Consider the following 22,789-nt stretch of genomic DNA (forward strand, 5'->3'; position numbering starts at 1 on the left):
CTGTATGTCCATCGAAAGGGCAGATGTGCAGCCAAGTTCGCTGAGATTGGCGGCAAAACAATCCCGGTACTCATTTAGGAGGCACGCGAGCTCACGACGCTGCTCCTCTGTTACGGAGGGGTCCATTTTAATTCCCTCGCACCCAATCGGCCGTCGCGCCTCCGTAACCAGAATTTGCTCTGGCTTCGCCACGCTGCACTCCTCTCTGCACTCATTTATTTCCTTCATCTCGCAACCCGGGATGTCCACCTCTGTTGCGTGGCCAAGTCTTTGTCCTTTACGTAGAACCACGTCATCATTTCCGCTCGTAAACACCGGCACAGTAACCTCTCCGTCCTCCATGTCAACAAGAATTTCGCACCCACAGTTGTTGAATAGCACTGCACCAGTGTCGTTAGACTGCAATGACAGTCTCACCCAATTTATAACATTGGCCTGCAGTGGGGTCTCTTCAGCAGTTTTCAAACATAATTTCGGACATGAAACGAAGTGTTCGAGATGTGAAAATGGGCACTCGTCTCTATGCCAGAATTGCAAGCTGTCGCCCAGCTTAGCGTAGGTCACATATGGCAACTCGGTAAACGTGCGACCGACAAGCAAATCGACCGACTGGACCTCGTCGGGTACAACAAGTATCGATATGTTCTTGCCAACGACGCCATCTATCAGCAAGTCGGCCCGGCACCTGCCAATCGCACGAGCAGCTGGAACGCCCTGGCTGCCGAAACCATACAGAGCTGTAGCATCTTCCAGCACTTCCACTCCGCACCGCACCGCCGCTGATTCGCGCAGTAAGCAACCGGAACTGCCTGTGTCTATCATGCCAATCAAAGTCACATTGCCATTCCATTTAACGTGCTTCAAAAGCACGCCAGGGTCAATTTTCTCTCCAGAGACAGCGTTGGTCTCATTTCTGGGGCCTTTTGCTTGGCAGTGTTTTTGGGTATGCCCAGTCTCCCCACATTTTAGACATTCTTCTATTCGTCTCTCCTCTGGGCAATCCCGCGAAATGTGTCCAAATTTGAAACAATTAAAACATTTTCGCTCACCGTACTGATTTGTGACGGCTGGCCGCTGGTCCCGCCTGTCGTACCCGGACGCACCCTGCAACGGTGCCTTGGGTGCAGGCTGCATACTAGGTGCATCGCTCGTCGCTCTTCGCTCAGCCGCTGTCCCGAAGCGTTCTCGTCGCGCACGGTCGATCCTCTCAAATTCCTGAATGTCGGGCAACAGGTCATCCGCGTCTTCGTGCGACCTTCCAAGAAGCATCGTGCATAACTCCCGCGATCGGAGACCGATCAGCACCTGCTCCCTCGTATCACAGAAATCTAAATGCGCCTCTCTGCAAAGGCGCACCTTCTCGTGGAAGTACGCAGCCGTGTTCTCATTTCGCTGCTGCATTCGCTCTTGCATACGCCTCCATCGCTCCGCCGCCCGTGTCTGGCTGTAGAAAGTCCGCCCGAACATCCGCTCGAAATCGTCCCACGATGAAATTTCGGCAGCTCTCGAACGGTACCAATCTTTTGCGGCGCCGACCAGGTGACACTTGGCAGTTTCGAGCAGGAATGGCGTTGGCCACCGGTGAAGCGTAGCCGTCTGGCGCAAACCTTCCATCCATTCCCGGGCTGCTGACGCGCAACCATCACCGGAAAAGTCTGCAATATTTCTGCTCAAATCGGGCATCACCTGAAACGTGTTGATGGCCGCCTGGTGTGGAGCCCCCGACGACTCCGGCTGAGGCAGCCACCGCAGCAGGTCCGCCAACAAGCGGTCTTTCTCGCGCAAAGCGTCGAAAAGTTCCCGCTTGGTGAGCCCAGCACAGTCGTCGTCATCACGGTGACCACTCTCCCCCGGCGATGATCCGTCCAGCATGGCTGATGTTAGCTCTCTGGAAGTGCACGCTCACTGGAAGTCCACCATTGCTTTGTTCTCGCACTGACGCAATCGCACTCCTCGCTAAGGTTTTTCAAACTCGTTCCGAACGTTTTCTAAAATCGGTCAAATCCCACTTGTGATGAATGTTAGCGTCCTCTATCCCGCTTTTGGTAAAATTTAGGGTGTCGCCGGTATGGCCGTAAAAAGGTGAAAATTGATAGAAGACACAACACACGACTCACGCACTGTTAAGAAAATGTAAACAAAAGAAGGCTGTATTTAATTTAAAAAACTAGGTTACAATTATTACTCGCGCAACCGTTCAATTCCGCACATCGCACAACGCACAGCCGCTCAAGTCGCTCGCAACTCGCAGACTCTCGTTCGCTCGCCGTTCTCGCTGCGTCTCTGGCTCTTCCCGCGCTTTCTCGCTCTCCTCTGTCGACCACAGATCCGAGTACACATACGCGCACGCTGACACAAACGCGCACGCACCACACACACACACACACACACACGTGCACAAATTGTTCCACGAAGTCAGTGGTAGAGGTCCGTCGCTTAGCCATTCGCGGAAACAGAGTCGAACGTCCCACAGGCCACGGATGCACAAAGGGACATGTTTCTCTCTTCTTGCACCCGAACTGGCAAGGTGCATTAAAGCGGGCCGCCGCCTTTGTGCTGACCCGGCGCCCGCAGGTCTGGAAGGCTCGCCGATCGCTGCTGCCCGTAAACAAGGAGGACGGCCCCCTCGAGTGACCAACGGACACTCGCACGGCACAACACACGCAAAAAGAAATAAATAAAACAAAACTTAGAAGATTTGAGGCAGTCGCGTACAGTTGATAGCCAGAATTGGCAGAATACAAAGCATTCAAAATAATAGTGATAGTTAGGTATTATTAGGATTTTATAAACAACTAATTTTAAGGCACTTACTGCATATTTAGGACTCTTCGGCGCTTACAAAACAACGACGAATGACGGAAAAAAGTGCTCACGACATGCGATGCGCTGCACACGTGACGCCTATATTTGAAGTCTTCGATTGCTAACTAAGATTGGTTAGACAAGCTCGTGTTCTTCTCGTGCGTACTGTCCAGTGTGACGATCACCATGGGCAGCAAAAAGGCTAGGGGGGGGGGGGGGTGCAATGCGCTGCGAGGTTGTGTATACGGTAAATGGGATCAACGTACCTAAAGTGGACATGTGGAGTAACGTCGTGAGAAATGAGGGGCAGTGGCTTCGTAAAAAAAAGAAAAAAAAAGCTGAAAGAGGACGGAAATGTGTTACAAATGTCATTTGGAGAACTTAACTCGTGGGCTACACGACATTGATTGCCCTCAAAAAGGACAAGATACAAGGAACGATGTTTATTCTTGCCGCATGACACCAGGTCGAGGGTAGCCGATTCAATAGAAGTGTCGGGGAAGGGTTGATGCGAGAAGATGCACGCTGTAAGCGAGCTGGTGCACCTTTGCGATGCTCACTTTCTGTCAGAACCTGCGACATTTGACGTTGTACCGAGCATACGATTCCGCCGTCGTGTCGTTTGCGACCCGCATCGAGGTGATGTCACGTGCGCAGCTGGTTTCCTTGAGGGCGTTTTCGATGCATTCTTTCATGAGGTCCAGTTCCCTAGAAATGGAATAGTATTGCTGCAATCGGCGAGCGTTTTATTGTATATACATCCGATGAAGCACTTTTACCTTTAGTGTATTTTGGTATTGCCAGTCTACAATCGTATAGTATAAGAAAGCTCAATTGCGGAGCTCTGGCACCTTGTTGCGCAAATGGTTCGAAGATTCTTGTTCTGACCCGTTACCCTCAGTGATTGAAGTATTAACAAGCTCATCAAATAGCATTTTCTGACACCTCCGGCATCAGTTGTGCTTAGTAGATACGCAAAAGTGAGCATAAACTGAGTAAAATTTGCACACTTATTTTCAATAACTTATGCACAAATGAGATCCATAGATTACTTAGTTGCACGGACTCAAGCCTGCACGGAGCTTGTTGGTGAGTCTAACACAAATTTTATGGAGAACACACATCTGTAGAAGCTAGCGATATTAGGCTATAGTCGGTGTTGCATGTTATGACGTGAATAATAGCGCGTATGACACCGACAGATTAAGGCCCCATGATCGCTAACAACGTTTTCTTTATTGCCCCAAGGTTATGCAGAAACAGGTACAGCCTGCCCAACATGTCTGAGACGCCACAGTGAAATCAGAATAAGGCTGACGAAGGAGTATTTTATTTATTCGTAATTGAATACTTATCTCATTCAAGAAAGGCCTAAGAACCAGCTTCTAGGAACGTCTTAGGTTTTTTTTTTTTGGGGGGGGGGGAGGAGGGGTTACTCAAAGGATTATTCATAAGAACTTGAAGACGCCTTTGAATCATTTCTCCTTAACGTTTCTACAGTGCCATGCCTCTTTGTGACACATATTTTACATACTTTAGCTTAATGAACACATTTGAATTTTTTTACATTGTTTTGTGAGTAAGGTTCAGAAACGACATGAATATTTATTACGCTGTTGGGAAAGGATGAATATGTGGTTTCTAATCTTAATGATGTGATATGAAAAAATTAAGCTCCTTATATATGTGATCTCTGGCAATTTAAGGGACAAAAAAGGCGCTGGCACAACTGAAGGTATATACTTTTATTAGAGAATTCAGAGATTGGCTTATGAATGAATTCTTTCGTTTGGTTTTGTACACATAGATGAACTTTCATGATGAAGCCACCAGCTTCAACGGCGCCGGCGCGAAATTTGAAGAACAGAAACATTACAAATTATAGCGATCCAAGTCGCGTTCCAGGAGATGGTGTGATATGCGTGATTTTTTTTCTACTGTCTAAGCTAGAACATGGCAAGATGCATTAGAGACCAGCACCGTTCGCTCACGCATAGGAGACAATCAGATGAGAGACATCATTTACAAATACCTGCGCGTTGCACAGTTCTTCGGGGTAATAGGTTGGGGTGTAAATGAATGAGAAGACTGTTCGGCCATAGCCAGAAATACAAGACCACGTAGTAACCTTTTTTTAGGTGAAATGGGTGCTACAGCACTGGCACTATTTTCATTGTCGTCATACTACGTAAGAGCTTTTGTTCATATAAGGGAAGATCTGTGAAACTGAAACGTGCTTACTGGCGTTGACGGCGTAACGCCGAGGTTGAGAGACGACCGAATTCTCTGTGATAGGTGGAACTTGTTGAATATACTCATTTACCCTCGATATGAGCAGCGAGTTTCAACCTATAGAGTTTATCGTACATTAGGAGCCATCGCGAACGTCATATAGCCGGGTTGCACTCACTCGCAAATGTCCGTTTCGCTGTGTACATCTCGTGCGCGGATAGTGCGATAAGCGCTTTGCTGGCAGGTGAGCACTTTTTCTCTCAAATCCTCGGGTAGGCACGCCGTTTCCACAGCTTCATGAGCTTGCATCATGTCTGAAAAAAAAAAAGACAGAAAAATCAGGAAAGTCCAGATACCGCTTCACATCCTGCCAAGATGCACATTTCAAGATGGCCGCTTGCGCTGTTGCGCATAATCTACTGAGGTGCGCTGAACTCCGCAGCATAAGCGGAAGTGTTTAACCCAGTAAAAAAAAAGTCATAGTAAATTCATAATGTTTTATCATTACATTGCCGGGTGGCGCGCGTGAGGTCGAGCAACTCGAGACTACGAATGAGCAACGGCACAGCTAGGGGTGTGGTAGGCCGTGCAGGTAGATGGTGTACACACAAAATAAAACCAATGGCAAACCGACAGCATTATGGAAGCACACCAAGGGTATCAACATGCTGGTTTCCAACCAAGAAAAAAAAGTGTAATAAAACCACTGTAATCGTGCAAAAGCAGCAAAACCCATGAATACGCTTGCTTGCACGTAACACAGGTTTTACACGACTGATGGATGAAGCGTGCCACCGTGACCTACGGACTAGAGCATCGGACTTCAGCACTAGAGGCTCAGAGTTGAAATCCAGCTGTCGATGCTTATCAATTTAGTATAGTTACTAACAAACACCGCGTTTACAAACACCATGTTCTGCCCCGCCGCGGTGGTCTAGTGGCTAAGGTACTCGGCTGCTGACCCGCAGGTCGCGGGATCGAATCCCAGCTGCGGCGGCTGCCTTTCCGATGGAGGCGGAAATTCTGTAAGCCCGTGTGCTCAGATTTGGGTGCACGTTAGAGAACTCTAGGTGGTCGAAATTTCCGGAGCTCTCCACTGCGGCGTCTCTCAAAATCATATATAGTGGTTTTGGGACGTTAAACCCCACATATTCATCAACAAACACCACGTTTCATAGGCAAGTACTTCGGGAAAGCAATCCTTACGAAAATCCTCTGGTGCACTGATTGCCCCCACTTTCTTCATGGGGTTGCGACGTGTTGCAGTTGTTTCTTTGTTTTTGTTTTGCTAGTCTGTTCAGATGTCTTGCCAAATAGTTTTTGTAACTTATCACCAGATCATTGCTCGCAAACGTCTCGTGCCACTAGGCTAACCAATTGGTCGATATGTGGGGTTTAACGTCCCAAAATCACCATATGATTATGAGAGACGCCGTAGTGGAGGGCTCCGAAAATTTCTACCACCTGGGGTTCTTTAACGTGCACCCAAATCTGAGCACTCGGGCCTTGGCATTTCCGCCTCCATCGAAGATGCAGCCGCCGCAGCCGAGATTCGATACCACGACCTGCGGGTCAGCAGCCCAGTACTTTAGCCACTGAACCACCATGGCGGGGCCACTAGGCAAACCAGATATCAGTAGTTTCACCTCTAAATGTCGACGTCAGCATTGTAAAAAAACATTTTATTCGTTGACAATTGACCCAATATAGCAGACGTGATTTCAGCGATAGCAGCCAACCAAGGACAAGTCTTTTAGATGATCGTAGACCTTCGTGTCAGTCGAATGCTTATTTCACGCGTCAACAGCTTCCGTTCCTTTCTGCGCAAATTGCTGTTAAGTATAGGGTATACTTTTTTACATTAACGGGAACTTGCAAAGGTTTCTCCGCTCAGACGAAACATAATATTCAGCTAAACGGTGAAGCAATTTCGGGAGCCGTGAAATCGAAGTAGGCTGCTGGCCGAGGAAAATGAGCTACGAGAGCGGAGCTAAACGATGCCGTCCGCTGCTGATCGTGCACTGACTATCGGTGACGCTCAATCAGATTGTTGAACGTGATCGTGAAGCGTTTATATGCAGAGAGTTTAATGACTTACGTTTCATGGCTATCGTCTTGCAAGACGTCTGGTACTCTCCAACAACAGCTCTTGAGAAGTGGAGTAGTCTAGAGATGAGGTTTTTGTTTCCAGAGCAAGCGTCGTTCTTTATCAGAGGTGTTACGCAGTGCTTGTAGTCTGTCAGCGAGCTGCTCTTGAAAGGAAGGGCACATAAGACAAGCGCAGATAAGTTACTCGATGCTCGATACGCAAATTTCATTTTCATAATTACGACGAATCATGCGCTGCCAATGTTCAGGGAGTGTAGCATGGCTATTTGACGTTATCAATAGGTTACCGTGTGAAGTGCGACTACATCGAGGGCACCGGGCTTTCGATACATACCTGCAAAGTTTTTCTTTGTCTTCATCAAGCTCGAAGTTTAGGTTCACAATCGACCTGTCGAAAGTCGTGCCGCACGCAAGATGGCGGTTCAGGAGAGTTTTGCTGTCGCACATGACGTAGTCGTAGTTTTCTGAAAACCGAAATGTTATCAGTGGTAACATACGTTATACATCACGGATGTGTCTTTTCTATTTTCACGTCAATACAATAGAAACTACATTTTAAATGTCACCCGCAAAGAAGCTGTTTAGTGTCTATACCGGTGTGCTTCTTTGTATTTGCCAACTGTTCTCGATTGTACTTGCAACTTAGAAAATCGCTGGAGCGTTTACTTGCTCACCATCTCAAAAACACCAATCGCAGTCTTGTACAATAATCGCAGTCTCAACCTGCAACATGCTATTACCTTTTTTTTTTGCACGACCCTGGACACTGGAAGATGCATTCATGAACCCTTTATTGATCATATTCTCGATAGCTCCGGCTCCAGCTCACAGCGCTTACAATAACGAACGAGGCGAACGAAACACCGTAAGGGCTCGTTCACACTGAGCATTCCCGCCACCGAAAGAGCGCCAAATCCGATTCGGTTGATTGATTGATTGAATAATTGATTGATTTGTGGGGTTTAACGTCCCAAAACCACCATTTGATTATGAGAGACGCTGTAGTGGAGGGCTCCGGAAAATTTTGACCACCTGGGGTTCTTTAACGTGCACCCAAATCTGAGCACACGGGCCTACAACATTTCCGCCTCCATCGGAAATGCAGCCGCCACAGCCGGTATTTGATCCCGCGACCTTCGGGTCAGCAGCCGAGTACCTTAGCCACTAGACCACCGTGGCGGGGCCCAAATCCAATTCGGAGGCGGTGAGATACGCCGAAAGGGCCCTCTCCGCGCCGATCGCTCTCGTACCGATTTTTGCGGCGTCTGCCGTCAAATCGGTCGCCGCTGACCAATTGGAGCGCTGGTCAATTAACTAAAAAAATGGCGGCCAAGCCCGACTCGCTTGTCATGTCGCAGTGCACGTAACTGAATGTTGTAACCAGCGGGAGTTTAATCCGGCACTTTGTGTAGTCAGCCTACTTCACGTCCCGATTTTCTGGAAGAGGTATACACTTTGCGGGACCGAGTTTGTCGCGGTCTTGCAGAGCAAGACGAACCCACCAACGATGCTGCAGCGTCAAGGGTTTTCACTGCTCTTCGTGCATTACAAGACAGCAGCTTGGCAGCATAGTAAGCAGTGCGACTTCTTCTTGCTTCCCGCGATCGAGAATCATCGAAGTCTACATCACCGGATAGCGTAGTGGCGTTTGCGAGCCGCGACAACAACCGGGAGACAGCGCATTCATCGCGCGTTAGCCCCGCGGTATATGACATATTCGGCGGCACGGGGCGCGTCCATTGCGAACGCCACTGCGTTTCGGCGGCAGCAGACTGCCGCTCGCTGTAGAAAGCAGATTCTTCAGTGTGAACCAGGCATAAAACCTTGATGATATGATCACGGCTTGTTCAAGCTACGGGATGATACGAAATTTTATTTGGTCCTGGCTGGTGTTCTTTGTCCACAGTGTAATGCCCACACTGTAATGGAGTATTGGCCACAGTGTAATGGACTATGGTTCTTGCTAACCTATTTTCATCCAGCGGTGTTTGATACGGACGTACGCTACCGTGTTTGAACAGGAGCTGCCCACGCTGTCGCGGGACACCCCAAGCAAGCATAAGCACGGAATCCTAATGTGTACTTGCACGCCGCGCCCCCAGTTCGTCAGCATGTACCTTTAGAGACGCGTCCTTGCATCTGAGATTGTGGGTGCTTATCTTTGGAAGCCTTATTGCATCTTCGTGTGCCTTCGCGTCGAAATTACAGATAGCGTTAATGGCATGCTCTTTTCTTTTTTTAACACGTCGACGCGTGCTGCTGTCACGCTATTATCGGCGTCAAATCAAACCCAAACAGCGTCAAACATTCGAAATGGCGTATTTATTGCATGCCCTCCAATCATGATCATATACAGCGAACATATGCGCAGTGCTGAAAAACCGGATACACGCGCCTGTCCACAGTGATGACGGCGCACTTTAGAACAGATTATTTTGTACTCTCGCACCCTCGTTTACAGCAAGAATGCATACTCTTGACCCCAGTTGTCGTTTGTCGGTGAAGCCAGCTTAGGGGCTGTGAAATGATGATTTGATTGATATGTGGGGTTTAACGTCCCAAAACCACGCTATGATTATGAGAGACGCCGTAGTGGAGGGCTCCGGAAATTTCGACCACCTGGGGTTCTGTAACGTGCACCCAAATCTGAGCACACGGGCCTACAACATTTCCGCCTCCATCGGGCTGTGGAATGGTTACGTCGCGACTGATGGCGAACGATCACTGGCGGCCATCCAGCAATCAGAACCGGCTGGATGCAAGCGTAGTCATCCTTCTAACGTAACCAGTAGCCCCCCAGCAAAGATGACTGCGGCCTGCAAGCGACGAAAGTTCTGGTCTACACTTCTCCGAATGCTAGCCACTGTTATGGTTCCATTTGACGCTGATAGTACTGTGTTCATACGTGGCTGCCACGACGACGCGAAATGTGACCTCGTGCATCAGACTTCCTATGAATGCTGAACGAAGACCGAAAGAGGAAGCGGGTGGTCTTGGCGAAGGAGCTAGGACTGGCAACGTCAACATGCACAATCGTCGGGGACGCGCACGCCTGTCAACTCTCCCATGGTGCTGGCATGGCCGTAAGTGTGCCAAAAAACACCTTCAACGTTATCGCGATATGAAAATAACAAGACAAAAAAGTGGTTTTTAAATTTTCACGCCTTCATCTATCACGCGCAAAGCGTTTCTTAAGCCACTTTAGGTGCAGTATTGCGGTGTCTCGCGATTAAAAAGAGCACATAGTAAGGCGTTGCTGGCTACCACTGGTCACAACACTCCTGGCTCAATAATTAAACACGCGCACACCGGTCGCATATTTACGAGTGAAGTTACAATCATTGACGTCTGAACATTTTACCGGAAATCGTTTAGAGCAGTTTAGGACGTTACTGCGGCCCCGAGAAACAATAATGGAAACGAATTGCAAAAGTGTCGATAGCTGGGCCAGTTGTTATGGATCTATGGTAGCAAGCAGCACGAAAAAAAGAATGTACACACAGAAAGAAATGATGAGAACAGTGCTTTTTCTCGTCATTTCTTCCTGCGTGTCCATCTAATTATGTTTTTGGTGTTGCTTGCTACCATAAATAATGAAAACGTACGCCGTTTTTTTGCATGGTGATATTCCACCATTTTTGGTGCTACGAATTTCGAACTGTACGACTATTTTTAGTAACCTCGCAAGATTCATATCACCGGGGCTTCACTGTAATTGCGACAAAGATGGGAAATCGCTTCCCTCATACTAATATTTCAATTTTGACCCAGGTGATTCCCGCTGTTCATTTTTTTAACAGCAAGTAAAATTCGCGTTTATAATATGTAGGGTCTTCTTTAATGAATTGTAATTTCGTGAAATGACTGATGTGATAGAGTGTTACGTTGTGAGTTTCGTAAGCTTCTAATTTTACTCGTAGAAAACACGCATTTTCATGTGGCCTCTCACACCCTGTGAGGTACTTCAAGCTTCATGGGAGTACCTTCCCTGAATATAGTTGCACGATATATTCTTGAGCAACTTTAGCACTGAATTAGAGCCAAGATAGAGAACTCTGTGTTTCAGCAAAGGTATGTAAAATGACTTGTCTCGTTTTTTTTCTTTTCGCGTTATTGTTTGGTCACGTTACACAGCCGCCGGCAACGGAGATCGTTCAGGCGCAACTTAGAAAAGCTTACGCATTTGTAAATTGCAGTCCCAGTTGTAGGTCTCCACTTGGCGTTTGCGGCGCTCCACTTCCCGACCGAAAACGTAGCGGTCTCTGCGACACTTTGTGGACGTTAGCGCCATGTCGATGCACGTTATATACTTTCGAAGTTTTCTGGGAAGAAAGAAAAATGCCGCGTTTGTAACAAACTGCTTCACGATGTGTGTACATCCGTAACCTAATTAGGCGCAGACACTTCAAATTATCACGGCTGTGCTAAAGTAGTACTGCGTGTCAGATGGTAAGCTCATCTGACAGCAAGTCACTTAATTTTTTGACTGAAGTTTGTCTGAAACATTTGCGAAGAAATTTCAGGCGACCTAACTCCGTTTGTCCACACTTGCATTTGGATAGGCGTGTGGACATGCACTACGGAATATATGCTGCTTGGTATTTACCCTGAATTTGCTTGTTATTTTCCTGTTTTACTTTTGTGAACTCCTTTGCAACTTTTCAGACTGACTGATGCTGTTTTTTCTAATAGCTCAAAGCTAGAAAACTGCACATTCAGTGATTTCTATTACACGTACTTCTCTGTTATACTATATATATGTGGTCGTTACCGTCTCTGTTGTGAAATTGTGCAATCAACCAGCAAAGTTTACCTGAACATGTGTTCACTGTAGCAAGCACACGCCTAGTAATGCATAATTTGTTTCTTATAGTGAAGCTGTTTTATGCCTCTCTTTTTCTGGGGTCTGGGAAGTCTTCTCGGTTGATGTATTTCAGAATGCAGTGTAACGGTTAGAAAAATTAGTGTACTAGATCTCGAATGGCGCAATCTTAGTGTGTCACCCGCGGTGGTGGGGGCAACGTGCAGCGCATGTCGAGGATCTGTGCTGCCAAGCAGGCAAGATATTAGACGGTACCGTAAGAGGTGATACAGAATGATAATATCCCATGCGATCTACCATGAAGTACAATATCCTAATGATGGAAAAGTACATGAAATCGTTTGGTATTTGGCTATGAAATAAAATTGCATGTATCGTGTGTTTTTTTTCAACAGCGTCTAATACAAAAATCTACCCGGAAGTACATATTGTCAAGTGGTTCTGACCATGAAGAAGGTGGAAATCAGACTGGTAAAATTAAACCTCTTCATTGAAGGACCTTCGCAACGGCCACGATGGGATCCGCTGTGGTAGTCTAGTGGCTAAGGTACTCGGTCACTGACCCGCAAGTTGCGGGGTTGATTGATATATGGGGTTTAACGTCCGAAAACCACCATATGATTATGAGAGACGCCGTAGTGTAGTGTGGTCTAAATGCCCTCCGGAAATTTCGACCGCCCGGGGTCCTTAAAAGTGCACCCAAATCTGAGCAAATGGGCCTACAGCATTTTCGCCTCCATCGAAAACGCAGCCGGGATTCGATCCCGCGACCTCCGGATCAGTAGCCGAGTACCTTAGCCACTAGACCACCGTGGCGGGGGGAGGGGGGTCGCGGGGTTGAAGCCTGGCCATGGTGCCGAAATTTCCAATGGAGGCAGATATGCTTGAGGACCATGTGCTTAGATTTGAGTGCACGTTAAAGAATCCCAGGTGGTCGAAATTTCCGTAGCCCTCCACAACGGCGTCTCTCATAATCACATCATTGGTTTGGGACGTTACACCCCAACAATTATTTTATCAACGATAGCGACGAGCATGGTCGTCGACCGTCGACAATCTGATCGTCGACGGAACACGTCATCTTTCACACATGAATGAGCAAACGTTACGGAGTAATCACTTTGGCTCGTGCTAGCACCATACTAAGCTGGACTGCTCACGTAGGGCGCACAAGCATATCAGAAAAGTTTGAAGCAATCACTCACTTTCCCGAATATTGTGGCGCGGCCTGCACTGAGCGGTGATAAGTTTTTGCGACTGAAACCCAGTCACATAAAGATCAAGTATCAAGCACGCGGGGGAATATATACCCAGAAAGATATAGGGACACGCTGCATAAGCGTAAATAGTCACATAATATCCCACTTATATCACAATATTGTGAAGAATATTAAATTTACACTGTCACAAAATTTGTATGAGCTCAGAGCAACAAGATTAGCTACATCCTCTCGCTAACCGCGCCCGTAAGTAACAGCAGCGTTCATTTGCGATGTAAGGTGAGGAAACCTGTGTAATTAGCTTGATGTCAAACAAAACCAGCTTGTTAATATTAATCTACAAAAAGTATCTCTCCTGTGGAGTCTCTCAATATCCCTGCGTTGTTATCAAAAGCTAAATCACACAATTTCCTTTGTATTTAATCTACAACTCACCGGCATGATTCCGATTGGTCTCTTTTCATCCTGAGGCGTGCCACGTCATCCAGTGAACCTTCGCATTCGAGCCGAAGCCGTAGAAGTCGGTTTTCTAGGCAGCCTGTTGCGGGCGCTGCGCAAAAATAGAAGAGTACAGCCGTATGAATGACGTACATTTATAGTGACACACACGCTCTAAGAGGCATACGAGAAGAGAAACTGATATGGACAACATTGATAAATTGGGGGATCAAGTTAATCGTTGCTAGTTCCGTCGCGAATACGAAGGTTTCGTTCTCAAGACCGGCCCTTCCGGTGGATATTTTCGAGTATGAATCACACCAGGGGCAGGCGCTCGCAGCGTGATCACACCAATCTGGTGTCCCACTCTAAATAATGCCAGAAGAGTCCCCTGACACTACTCAGCGTCTAGTGAATGTTGGTCGCAGTCGTGATAGAATCGCCGCGGTGATCGCAGGGATAACGTAAAGCGCGAGACAGACGTGCGATTTTCTCTGTGATTCGGTGTGTGGTGCGACGATGCGACAGCCGGAGTGGTGACGTTTTGTGACGTTTCGTGGCGTATCATCGCGTCGCACCGCCGCATAACCGGTGCGGCGAGCATCGAACCGGCCAGATATTTTCGTCGCCGCATCGCACCGCCACATGACAGCAGCCAATCACAGCGCGAGCAGACAAGTGACGCCACGCAACTAGTGGCGCCATCTCCATGTAGCCGGAACTCATCCCCTGTGATCATTTCGCAGGTGAACACGGCTACCAACGTTTCTGCGCTGGCTCGCTTCGCTGCCACCTTTTCTCTTCACATCGATGGCATCGAGAAAATAATAGCGTATGCAAACGCATTACACAAAAGTGCAAAGCCTAATAGCGCTGTACCGTGTCCTTCTATCGCTCCTGTCCGGGTGTTTCGCGATGTTAACCACGATGAATGCTCACCAACTAGCCCAGTTTTCCATCTTGCTCAAGCCTAATAGTGTTGTCAAAAACAAGCGCTTGATGACGAGCTAGCGTGTGAACGGCGTAGGCGTAGGCCGGCGCCCGCCATGCTAGGCCTACCTCTCAGACTTGTGAATAATCAGCTGTTACCGCTGTTACGACGCACTTGTCGTTTACGAAGAAGTTTTATTCAATTTTTGTAGGGAACGAAGCGTGGCTGTGCAATGTTGTTTGTTTTAAGCTTCATTACAAGGACACAAAGGCGTCCGACCGATCATGCCAAGGTGCCGCATGGGGGTGGGGCCAGCCGGTGAGAACTTCTTCGCCCCCGTGCGTCCCAAAACGTCGCATGCGGCACGCCGCACCATGCGACAGCTCACGCCGCATCGCACGGAAAATCGCACGTCTGTCTCGCGCTTAAGGCAAGTGCTAAGTTTAACTTTAAGTAAAACCGTTTGTGCGAGATAATAGGGAGTTTTAGAATAGCACACCGCGAGCCCTTGCGGTGCGGTCGCTGCTACTGCGCATGCGTCGTAACGCGAGTCGGCGTTCGCGTTCGCGGACCGCACGCAGAAAATCCGAAATTGCATGCTGTGATGGCGGCCCGCATGTGGCCCGCAAGCACTGGTTTCGAGGCTACAGTGTCGCGGCGATCGTGCGTTGCGGTTGGCGGCAGGGCAAGTGCTATTCTAAAATTCTTATGGTGCCCGCTTCGCCCGCAGAACTTGCAAACGGTATTCTAAAACTCCCTAATGCTATGACGCTATAAGAGACACCCTCTTCAACCAGACTGAAAAGATGCGATGGTCAATATATGGCGAACTGGTAACCATAATTTTTGCTTCCGCGTTGATACTTGCGATCATGAAGTGCGTTCGCGCGTGCACGCACACACGAACACACACGCAAACACACACACGAACACACACGCAAACACACGCACGCGCACAAGCACACGCGCACACACGCGCACGCGCACACACACGCACGCGAACACACGCGCACACACACGCACGTGAACACACACGCACGCGAACACGCGCGAACACACACGCACACACACGCGAACACACACGCGAACACACACGCGAACACACGCGAACACACACGCACACACACGCACACACACACGCACACACATACACACACACACACACACACACACACACACACACACACACACACACACACACACACACACACACGGAGATGTAAACATTAAGATGAATGGCTCTAAAAAAACAACTCTAATACACTCATTTTGAATATACAGGAAGAAACTCAGGAGAGAAATCCCTCCAACACTTATGTCTGGACTCAGTGTTTCTCAAACCACCTTGAAAAAACTTGATGCGTAGTTTCTGCTACTGCCAAGTGACAAGCATTTCTTATAAAAAAACAAGAAGAAAGCCCTTCACAATGTCGTGTTAAAAAAGGGCTGTGCATGCCAATTTGGTACACGTCTCATTACAATACAGTAACAAACATACATGTCTCATTCACAATACAGTAACAAAGCATGTTAGGACACTTGGGCTGGGAAGTCGGCACAGCGCAAAGAAATTGTAGACAATACATGAATAATACAGTTCTAAGCTACTAAGCTGCTTGGTGCAAACAGTGTTTATACTGAAAGCTACCGACCCCATTTTGTCTCCCAAAAACAGTCCTCAAAACTGCTTCAAAGTTTGCAGATCAGTACATTTCCCACACAGCTGTCTGTTAATCTGCTTGAAAAAAATTCAGTTCACTGGTGGGCAAAGACTGTACACTAAGTATGTGAGGTGATGCTTCAGTGTACTGCACGTATGTCTTGCTGCTGGCTTCAACTGCAAGGTTGCTCAGCACATATGTGTAAAACCACAACTAATATATGCCACTACAAAGTAATTACTTGTCATTTGCATGAAACAGGGACAACAATAAAAGAACATAAGAATAATTACCTTCACATATTCACAGTTTTCACAGCTCATCTGATAATAGTAATAATGGTTATAAACACACTGTTTCTTCCATGAACAAAATATTTCAAGTTGCCAGCTTAAATAATAGATTATACCAGTACCCTTGTACACTAAACAATGGTACAGGCATCTTCAAACGATAAATAAATGCATGCTATAGCTACATATAAATTAAAATAAATACATTTAATCTATTATGATGAAAGCTGCATAGATAAGTCATTTGCAATGTACACAATTATATTATGAACAAACCTATCCGAGCTACATTAAAACGACTACATTAAAAAAGTTACACAGTAGAAACAGAGAAGTAGGCTGTTGAAGGACGGACAGGCAGTGGGATAGCATTACACAAGTTCTAAAACCTAGTGTTAGATATACTAGGAGTAGTGACGATCGTTTTCCTTCCAAATAAAATAATCCACATAGAAGCACTTCCCAGAGCTTATACACACATGTCATCATTGGTGCTATACAAATGAGTGTAAACTGAAGGATTATATTGACTAAGTACAAGATTACTGCATCCGTGGCTTTACGTTTTGTACTAACAAAGAATGCAAACACAGTTTCCATTGCCGACCATTTATGGCAGTGAAATGCAGACACTCAGGCACTTTGATTAACATGCATGTTAAACACTTCAGTGTTAAGTTATTTACCTACTAACACTACAGCAGCCTTTAATTTAGAGTCATAGTTTGCTATCTTCCATGCAAAATTTAAATAAAATAGAATGCAAGCAAAGGAACTGCTGAATAATGCAATGCTAAGAAGTTAAGCTGCAGCTATGCAGAATGTTACTACGTATACAATTCAAACTGCTCCTGACATCACAATGTGCTCTTTCTGCTGTTGTAAACTTTGAGCAGAACAGTCACTGGCAGTCCCTTTATACTTGTTGGTCTTTTGTGCTCTGTTCTTGATACATTGTACATGACCGTCGAGCACCGGATCTCTTGTTACTGCTGGAACTTAGAAAAATACAGATCATCGTTACAACCATGCTACATCCAAAAGTGTACAGTTCTGTAAATATGAGCACATATTTCAAATGTATTTTCAGAAGCTGATGAAATGTATGCAGAAATATTTATTTATTTTTTTATTTATTTACAGTACACTGTGGTCACAAAGGACCATGCAGGTGGGAAAATATACAGTTTCAAATTTACAAGCACAAATGGAGCCGTGAGGCACACAAGCTCACAAAAAAGGGAAACAAAGCAATCTTACGGCATATCTAGAAGTATTACCAGCGCTGCCTGTCAGGATAAAAATATAATGCAGTTCTAAGGAGAGTGACGCACACTATAAGAAGTGTAAAAGTAAACAAAAAAGAACTCTTCCCGGAATACGTCGGGTGTCTAAATGCAGTATTTGCAAATTATGAAATAACACTGCATCAATAAAACACGTAGTGAAAAAAAACAACGAATTGCAAAAGTGAAAGCGATGAACCTTCACTGTTTACTGCATTTCCAAATCAATAGGTAGCGCACTTTCAAATGCACTTGCAGAGTTTAAAGAAACAATATTTTCAGGCAGCGAATTCCAATCAGAAATGGTGGAAATATTAAAAAGAAACGGAGTCTCAACACACACACAAACAGTGAAGACTGAAAATATATTTTATTATGATACAAGAGCAAAACTACAATCTTATAGATGAAGACATGAAACTTTTGTCAGGCATGATAAACCAATGAAGTTTCTTCTTTAAGGCTATCTAACATAGCCAGCTCACCATACAGCGTATAGGAGCAAATCGGCAGTCTAGAAGACACAAAGCACTTCTGGATTATGAGTGTGCTTGTTGCCCACATTTATTATTCCAAACGAAAAAAACCTTTCAAAAATGCACTTCATCAGGGAAAATAATCATGCGCTACAAACACAACGGGCTCCTACAGGTGCCACCAACACTCACCATTATTATTGATATCAGTGTCTTGCCGGATGAATATGCTGTGTCCTGTACAGAACATCAAAGGAGCGCTCCAGGACTTGGCTTGCATGTGTGTTGACTGCATCGCACTGCTGCTGAAGTAGGCTAGCCACAGACAGGGAGATGAGGAGCCATGGCTTTGAGGCACACTGAGCGTCACCTTTAGAGATCAACAATGCATACTTAGGTCAGGTACAACTTGTAGAAAAAAATATAACGCTATGCAATCGTGTTGAACACGTTCGGCTGATATACACATGTCACAGCACTGAGAGAGAAAAAGCTACATCAAGTAAAAGATGCAGTTACTGGCCCTATGTTGTCTGAGGCTTTTTTAATAGGTATTTTCCTTGCAAGTTGTGAACAGTCAGGCGATTTTCACCCACTTGCTATTTCGTTCCAGATCACTTGATCCACAGAGTGAGTCACAATCTCGATAGCCTAATATAGAATCAAAGCATTTGTGCTCGTTCAAAAGCACGAGCTTTTGATCCCCGGATGATTGGAGTTTTATTAATAAGCTGCAGGCTTTCAACTTTCAACATTCTCAAGTATCGTGCAATTTAGTTTTAATAATGTTTAATAAGCATTATGTGTGAGAATAATACAAGTATCCACTGCAAGCAACCATGCTTGGATTTTCAATTTTTGCACAGTAAGTGGTGTTTACTTATTCGTATGTATTAAAAAAACTAACCTTGCAACCAGCCGTTAGGCAGTTTTGTGCCCTCCAAGCTTCCAAGCGGATCGCAGTCCTTTAAGATGAGGCTGCCATGCATGCTTCCAGCTCCGCTGAATGACTTGCCACATCCAGGTCCGCTGAATGATAACAGTCCCGGTAGTTATATAAACTTGCGCATTTAGGGAGCATGTGTCCTTCCTAATTTTGTACAGGTGCTCCAAGTCAAGATGAGGCTTGATGTACCAGTGCGTGCAACCAATGCATCACGTGACCTTAAACTCTGCAATCTGTGAAGGGCCAAAAACAATATACTAAAAACAATCAATAAAAGCATAAGAGACAGTAAGATCGGGCGCGTTGGTACAACATGATAAAAAGTACTTAACAGCGCAAACGACAGGCTGAAATAGCAGAGGCGAGACAGAGCGCTTATCAGCCCTCTGTCTCGTCTCTTCTATCCCCTCATGTCGTTTGCGCTGTTAAGCACTCTTTATCATTAAAAAAAAACTCACTTCTAATACTTATTTGACGAAGCTATCTTTTTGTCAAAGTGATCAAATCTGCTATAATCACTTTGAAGCAAACTTAAGCCCCGTGTAAAATCTACGTACCGCAATATATATGTCCTAGTGAAGTATAAAGCTACCACAGCGGTAATCGTCTGTAGAACGAATTTTTCTAAAAACATGAATTCCTCAAGTGCAACCTGGCTCCTGGAAAATAAATCCACATTAACTTTCGAACTATCAAACGTGGTAAATAGACAGGCCCATCCTAATAATCAAACAAGAGCTCACTTATTTCAAATAACAAAAACTGCAAATGTATTTGCCCACTTATCCATAATATATGTATGTATATAACACCAGTAGTTAATTTTTCATGCTTGAACTTAACATAGGGAAACATTACATCTGCTGGGCCTAAAAACTTGCACACGTTATAGTACTACGTTAATAGCTACAAATTTAGTTCTGCAAGGTGAACTCACCGATGGTAGCATTTAGTAGCTGGCAGTGTCATCAGGAACCAAGTGTGCTCTAGGGCAAACAGGCAAAGATCATCTGCAGACTGAAAGCTGTCGACGACAGCAATGAAAGGCTGGCCAGGCGTGCACGTCCATTGATAAAGTGTTGGAACTGACCACAAGCCGCTGTTGTCAAGGCTCTAGTGCCGTGCAAAACGATGGCCAGACGAACACAGAAACCTGTAGTTAGCCGGTACTGGCCTACAACTTCATCCAAAGCAAGGTACTGGTGAAATTGTTACTCTTTCTGGGGGCCGGAAAGAAGCTTGACGTTCACGGGCTCTCGCTGCCACATATAACTCTCAAGTTCTTACCGAAGAACAATCTAGGCGCGCTTAATGTAACACGATCCACAACAAAATGTAGCATCTCGCAGCTTCGGTTCATCACATCACAGTGCTAAGACCATGGTTATCACAAAAAGAAGGGACGAGTTAACAAACGAAATCGCCAAGCTCCACCACCGCAACTTCGCAGGGCAAAACACTTATCAACGATGTCTTTCAATTTTCGGTCACACGAGCACAGCCTCTTAACAAGTCTTGGAAACGTCAACACAGCACCACTGTTCACAACGAACATTGTTTCTCTCCCGTACACTAGACTGCTCACAAGGAAATAGAGGCGTACGGGCTAACCAGTGGCGAAGCAAGAACCAAACACAGCGCGTAGTTCATACGTTTCCGTACATACTTGGGGTCACTCAAGTAACGTGCGAAAACGCTGTCAATCCGAAATGTCGCACAGCACCCAACTGAGAGACTGGAAAGTCAAGCAAACCAACTGTTGCCGGCACACACACACACTGCAGGCTTCTCGAGTGCTAGTTGCCGTCGATACATCGGCGCCGATCCCCGCTTGATAAACACACCGACGCACAGGCTTCGCTGCACTTCACCGTGCACCATGACACTGCCGCAGCTTTCCACACTGCTTACACGCACCGAAAGAGCAGCCGTAATCACAACGCATCCAGTCAAATCCTGAAGTAACTCATGCGAGAAGTGTTTGTTAAAAATTGGCAGCAACACACACCCACGGAGGAAGAAAAGGTAGGAGAGGGCATGCCCAGCTGGCGCGTGGCGTGAAAAGTGTGGAGGAAATGACATCATGGCGACCATATTCACTGGGCACAATGGCGGCATTGCTGTGGTTATGTGTTGTGCATTGGAGCTGGTCTAGCAGTGAGCGGCCGCGGCTGGCGGTGGCATGTGTGCCTCCCCAAGTCTCGTGCTGAGCCGTGACGGACAATATCCGTGCTCTGCGCCACGTTATTTTTTACGCAGTGTTCTTCTGGGAGTTACTGTACTCTTAGCAACCTTTACAAATCTTTTTGTCCATCACGGGGTTTTAACAGTGCGTATAACGAGTGCATATCCATATGTTGTGGGGCGGATGATGTGGATGAAGCAATTAGTGTTCAACGAAATTTCGTTGGGCACCATGACGAAGCGGAACGACGACGAAGGCCCTGCAGGTCAGTGACGGTTGGGCAGTGCTCCTGCTAGTGACAACGGACGACGCTGTTGAGCCCAGCAACACGCAATGAGGACCATGTATAGTTTCATGTTGTGTGTGTACAGTAACAACTTGCATGTGCGTATTAAAACACCTTTTCTCTTCCGCTTCGTATACTCTCCCCAAGCATTGCATGTAATCTAAACGTAACAGCAACCGCGTTCAAGTATCTTTTGCACCGTGCTCAAAGTCACCCCGGTCGCAGAATGCTGGCGCCGGTGAGTTTCACGTGGAACACGGACACAGTGACCGGACGCTGCGTTGGTCGCGTGGTGGAATGTAACCGTAGAAGGCGCACGACCGATCGCGTTATCTGTACAGTTGCTGAATTAATGACGTAAAAACACTCACCGTTGTAAGTGTATCTAGCGCGCGTTCTCTTGTACTTGCTTCGTTGTCGGTGAGCTGTTACTCGTTGTTAATACTGGGAAGAAATGGTTTCGCCGAAGGTGTCGCGCTGGCCCAGAGTGTTGAGTCCCGTTCCATAAGTTTCGGATCGTCATGACACGTGCGCTGCGCAGCTCACGTGCTTTCCGAGCCGAACAGAGAGTCGTGCCTTCTGCTTTACATTCAGATGCAAACAAGAGAGGAGAATTTGCCCAGTCAATACGGCGGACTTCAGGCTTCATCGCGGCTTCACAACGAGTGACGTCAGGGCCTCTCCTACCTTTCCTTCTTCCGTGCCTACACCTTTTACGATGCCATGTTGTTTTTGAGTACTGCGCAGCACGTAAGGACGTAAGTGAGCTCTTGAAAAACACTTGCGTGTTTTTCCGGACGAGAAGAAATTTGTTCTTACGTGCGATGGGGAAGATATGACGAACACGACAGCGGTTCTTTATGAATGAAGTGTTTTCTCAATGTCATGAAATGAGCTGATGTGGAGAGTATTCCTTTACAACCAATCACAAGGTGCGCCTGTCGGCCAAGCCGTCGTCTACTCGACCAGAGCATGCGACGGGGTTTTGCCTTCGCAACCCAATTATTCCCAAGTCAAGTGCTCGCTGCGTCGCACAAAATAGATGTCAGTGGCTCGCTGTACATTTGAATGGTATTCGTACACCAAGTTAAACGGCTGG

General features: G+C 46.5%; 1 protein-coding gene across 1 annotated transcript in view; it reads right to left on the minus strand.

The window, feature by feature from the left end:
* Positions 1-3,199: 3,199 nt before the first annotated feature.
* LOC142776912 (uncharacterized) overlaps positions 3,200-22,789 on the minus strand; it is a 23,876-nt gene continuing 4,286 nt past the window's right edge. Inside the window, exons 2-7 of the mRNA XM_075881237.1 lie at positions 13,624-13,738; positions 11,326-11,468; positions 7,481-7,610; positions 7,136-7,284; positions 5,216-5,351; positions 3,200-3,513 (exon numbers count right to left, since the gene is read on the minus strand). Coding sequence (XP_075737352.1) covers positions 3,372-3,513; positions 5,216-5,351; positions 7,136-7,284; positions 7,481-7,610; positions 11,326-11,468; positions 13,624-13,738 — 815 coding nt within the window. The 3' untranslated portion in view covers positions 3,200-3,371. The remainder of the gene's footprint in view (positions 3,514-5,215; positions 5,352-7,135; positions 7,285-7,480; positions 7,611-11,325; positions 11,469-13,623; positions 13,739-22,789) is intronic.

Source organism: Rhipicephalus microplus, chromosome X, assembly GCF_043290135.1.
Source record: "Rhipicephalus microplus isolate Deutch F79 chromosome X, USDA_Rmic, whole genome shotgun sequence".
Lineage (NCBI taxonomy): Eukaryota > Metazoa > Arthropoda > Arachnida > Ixodida > Ixodidae > Rhipicephalus > Rhipicephalus microplus.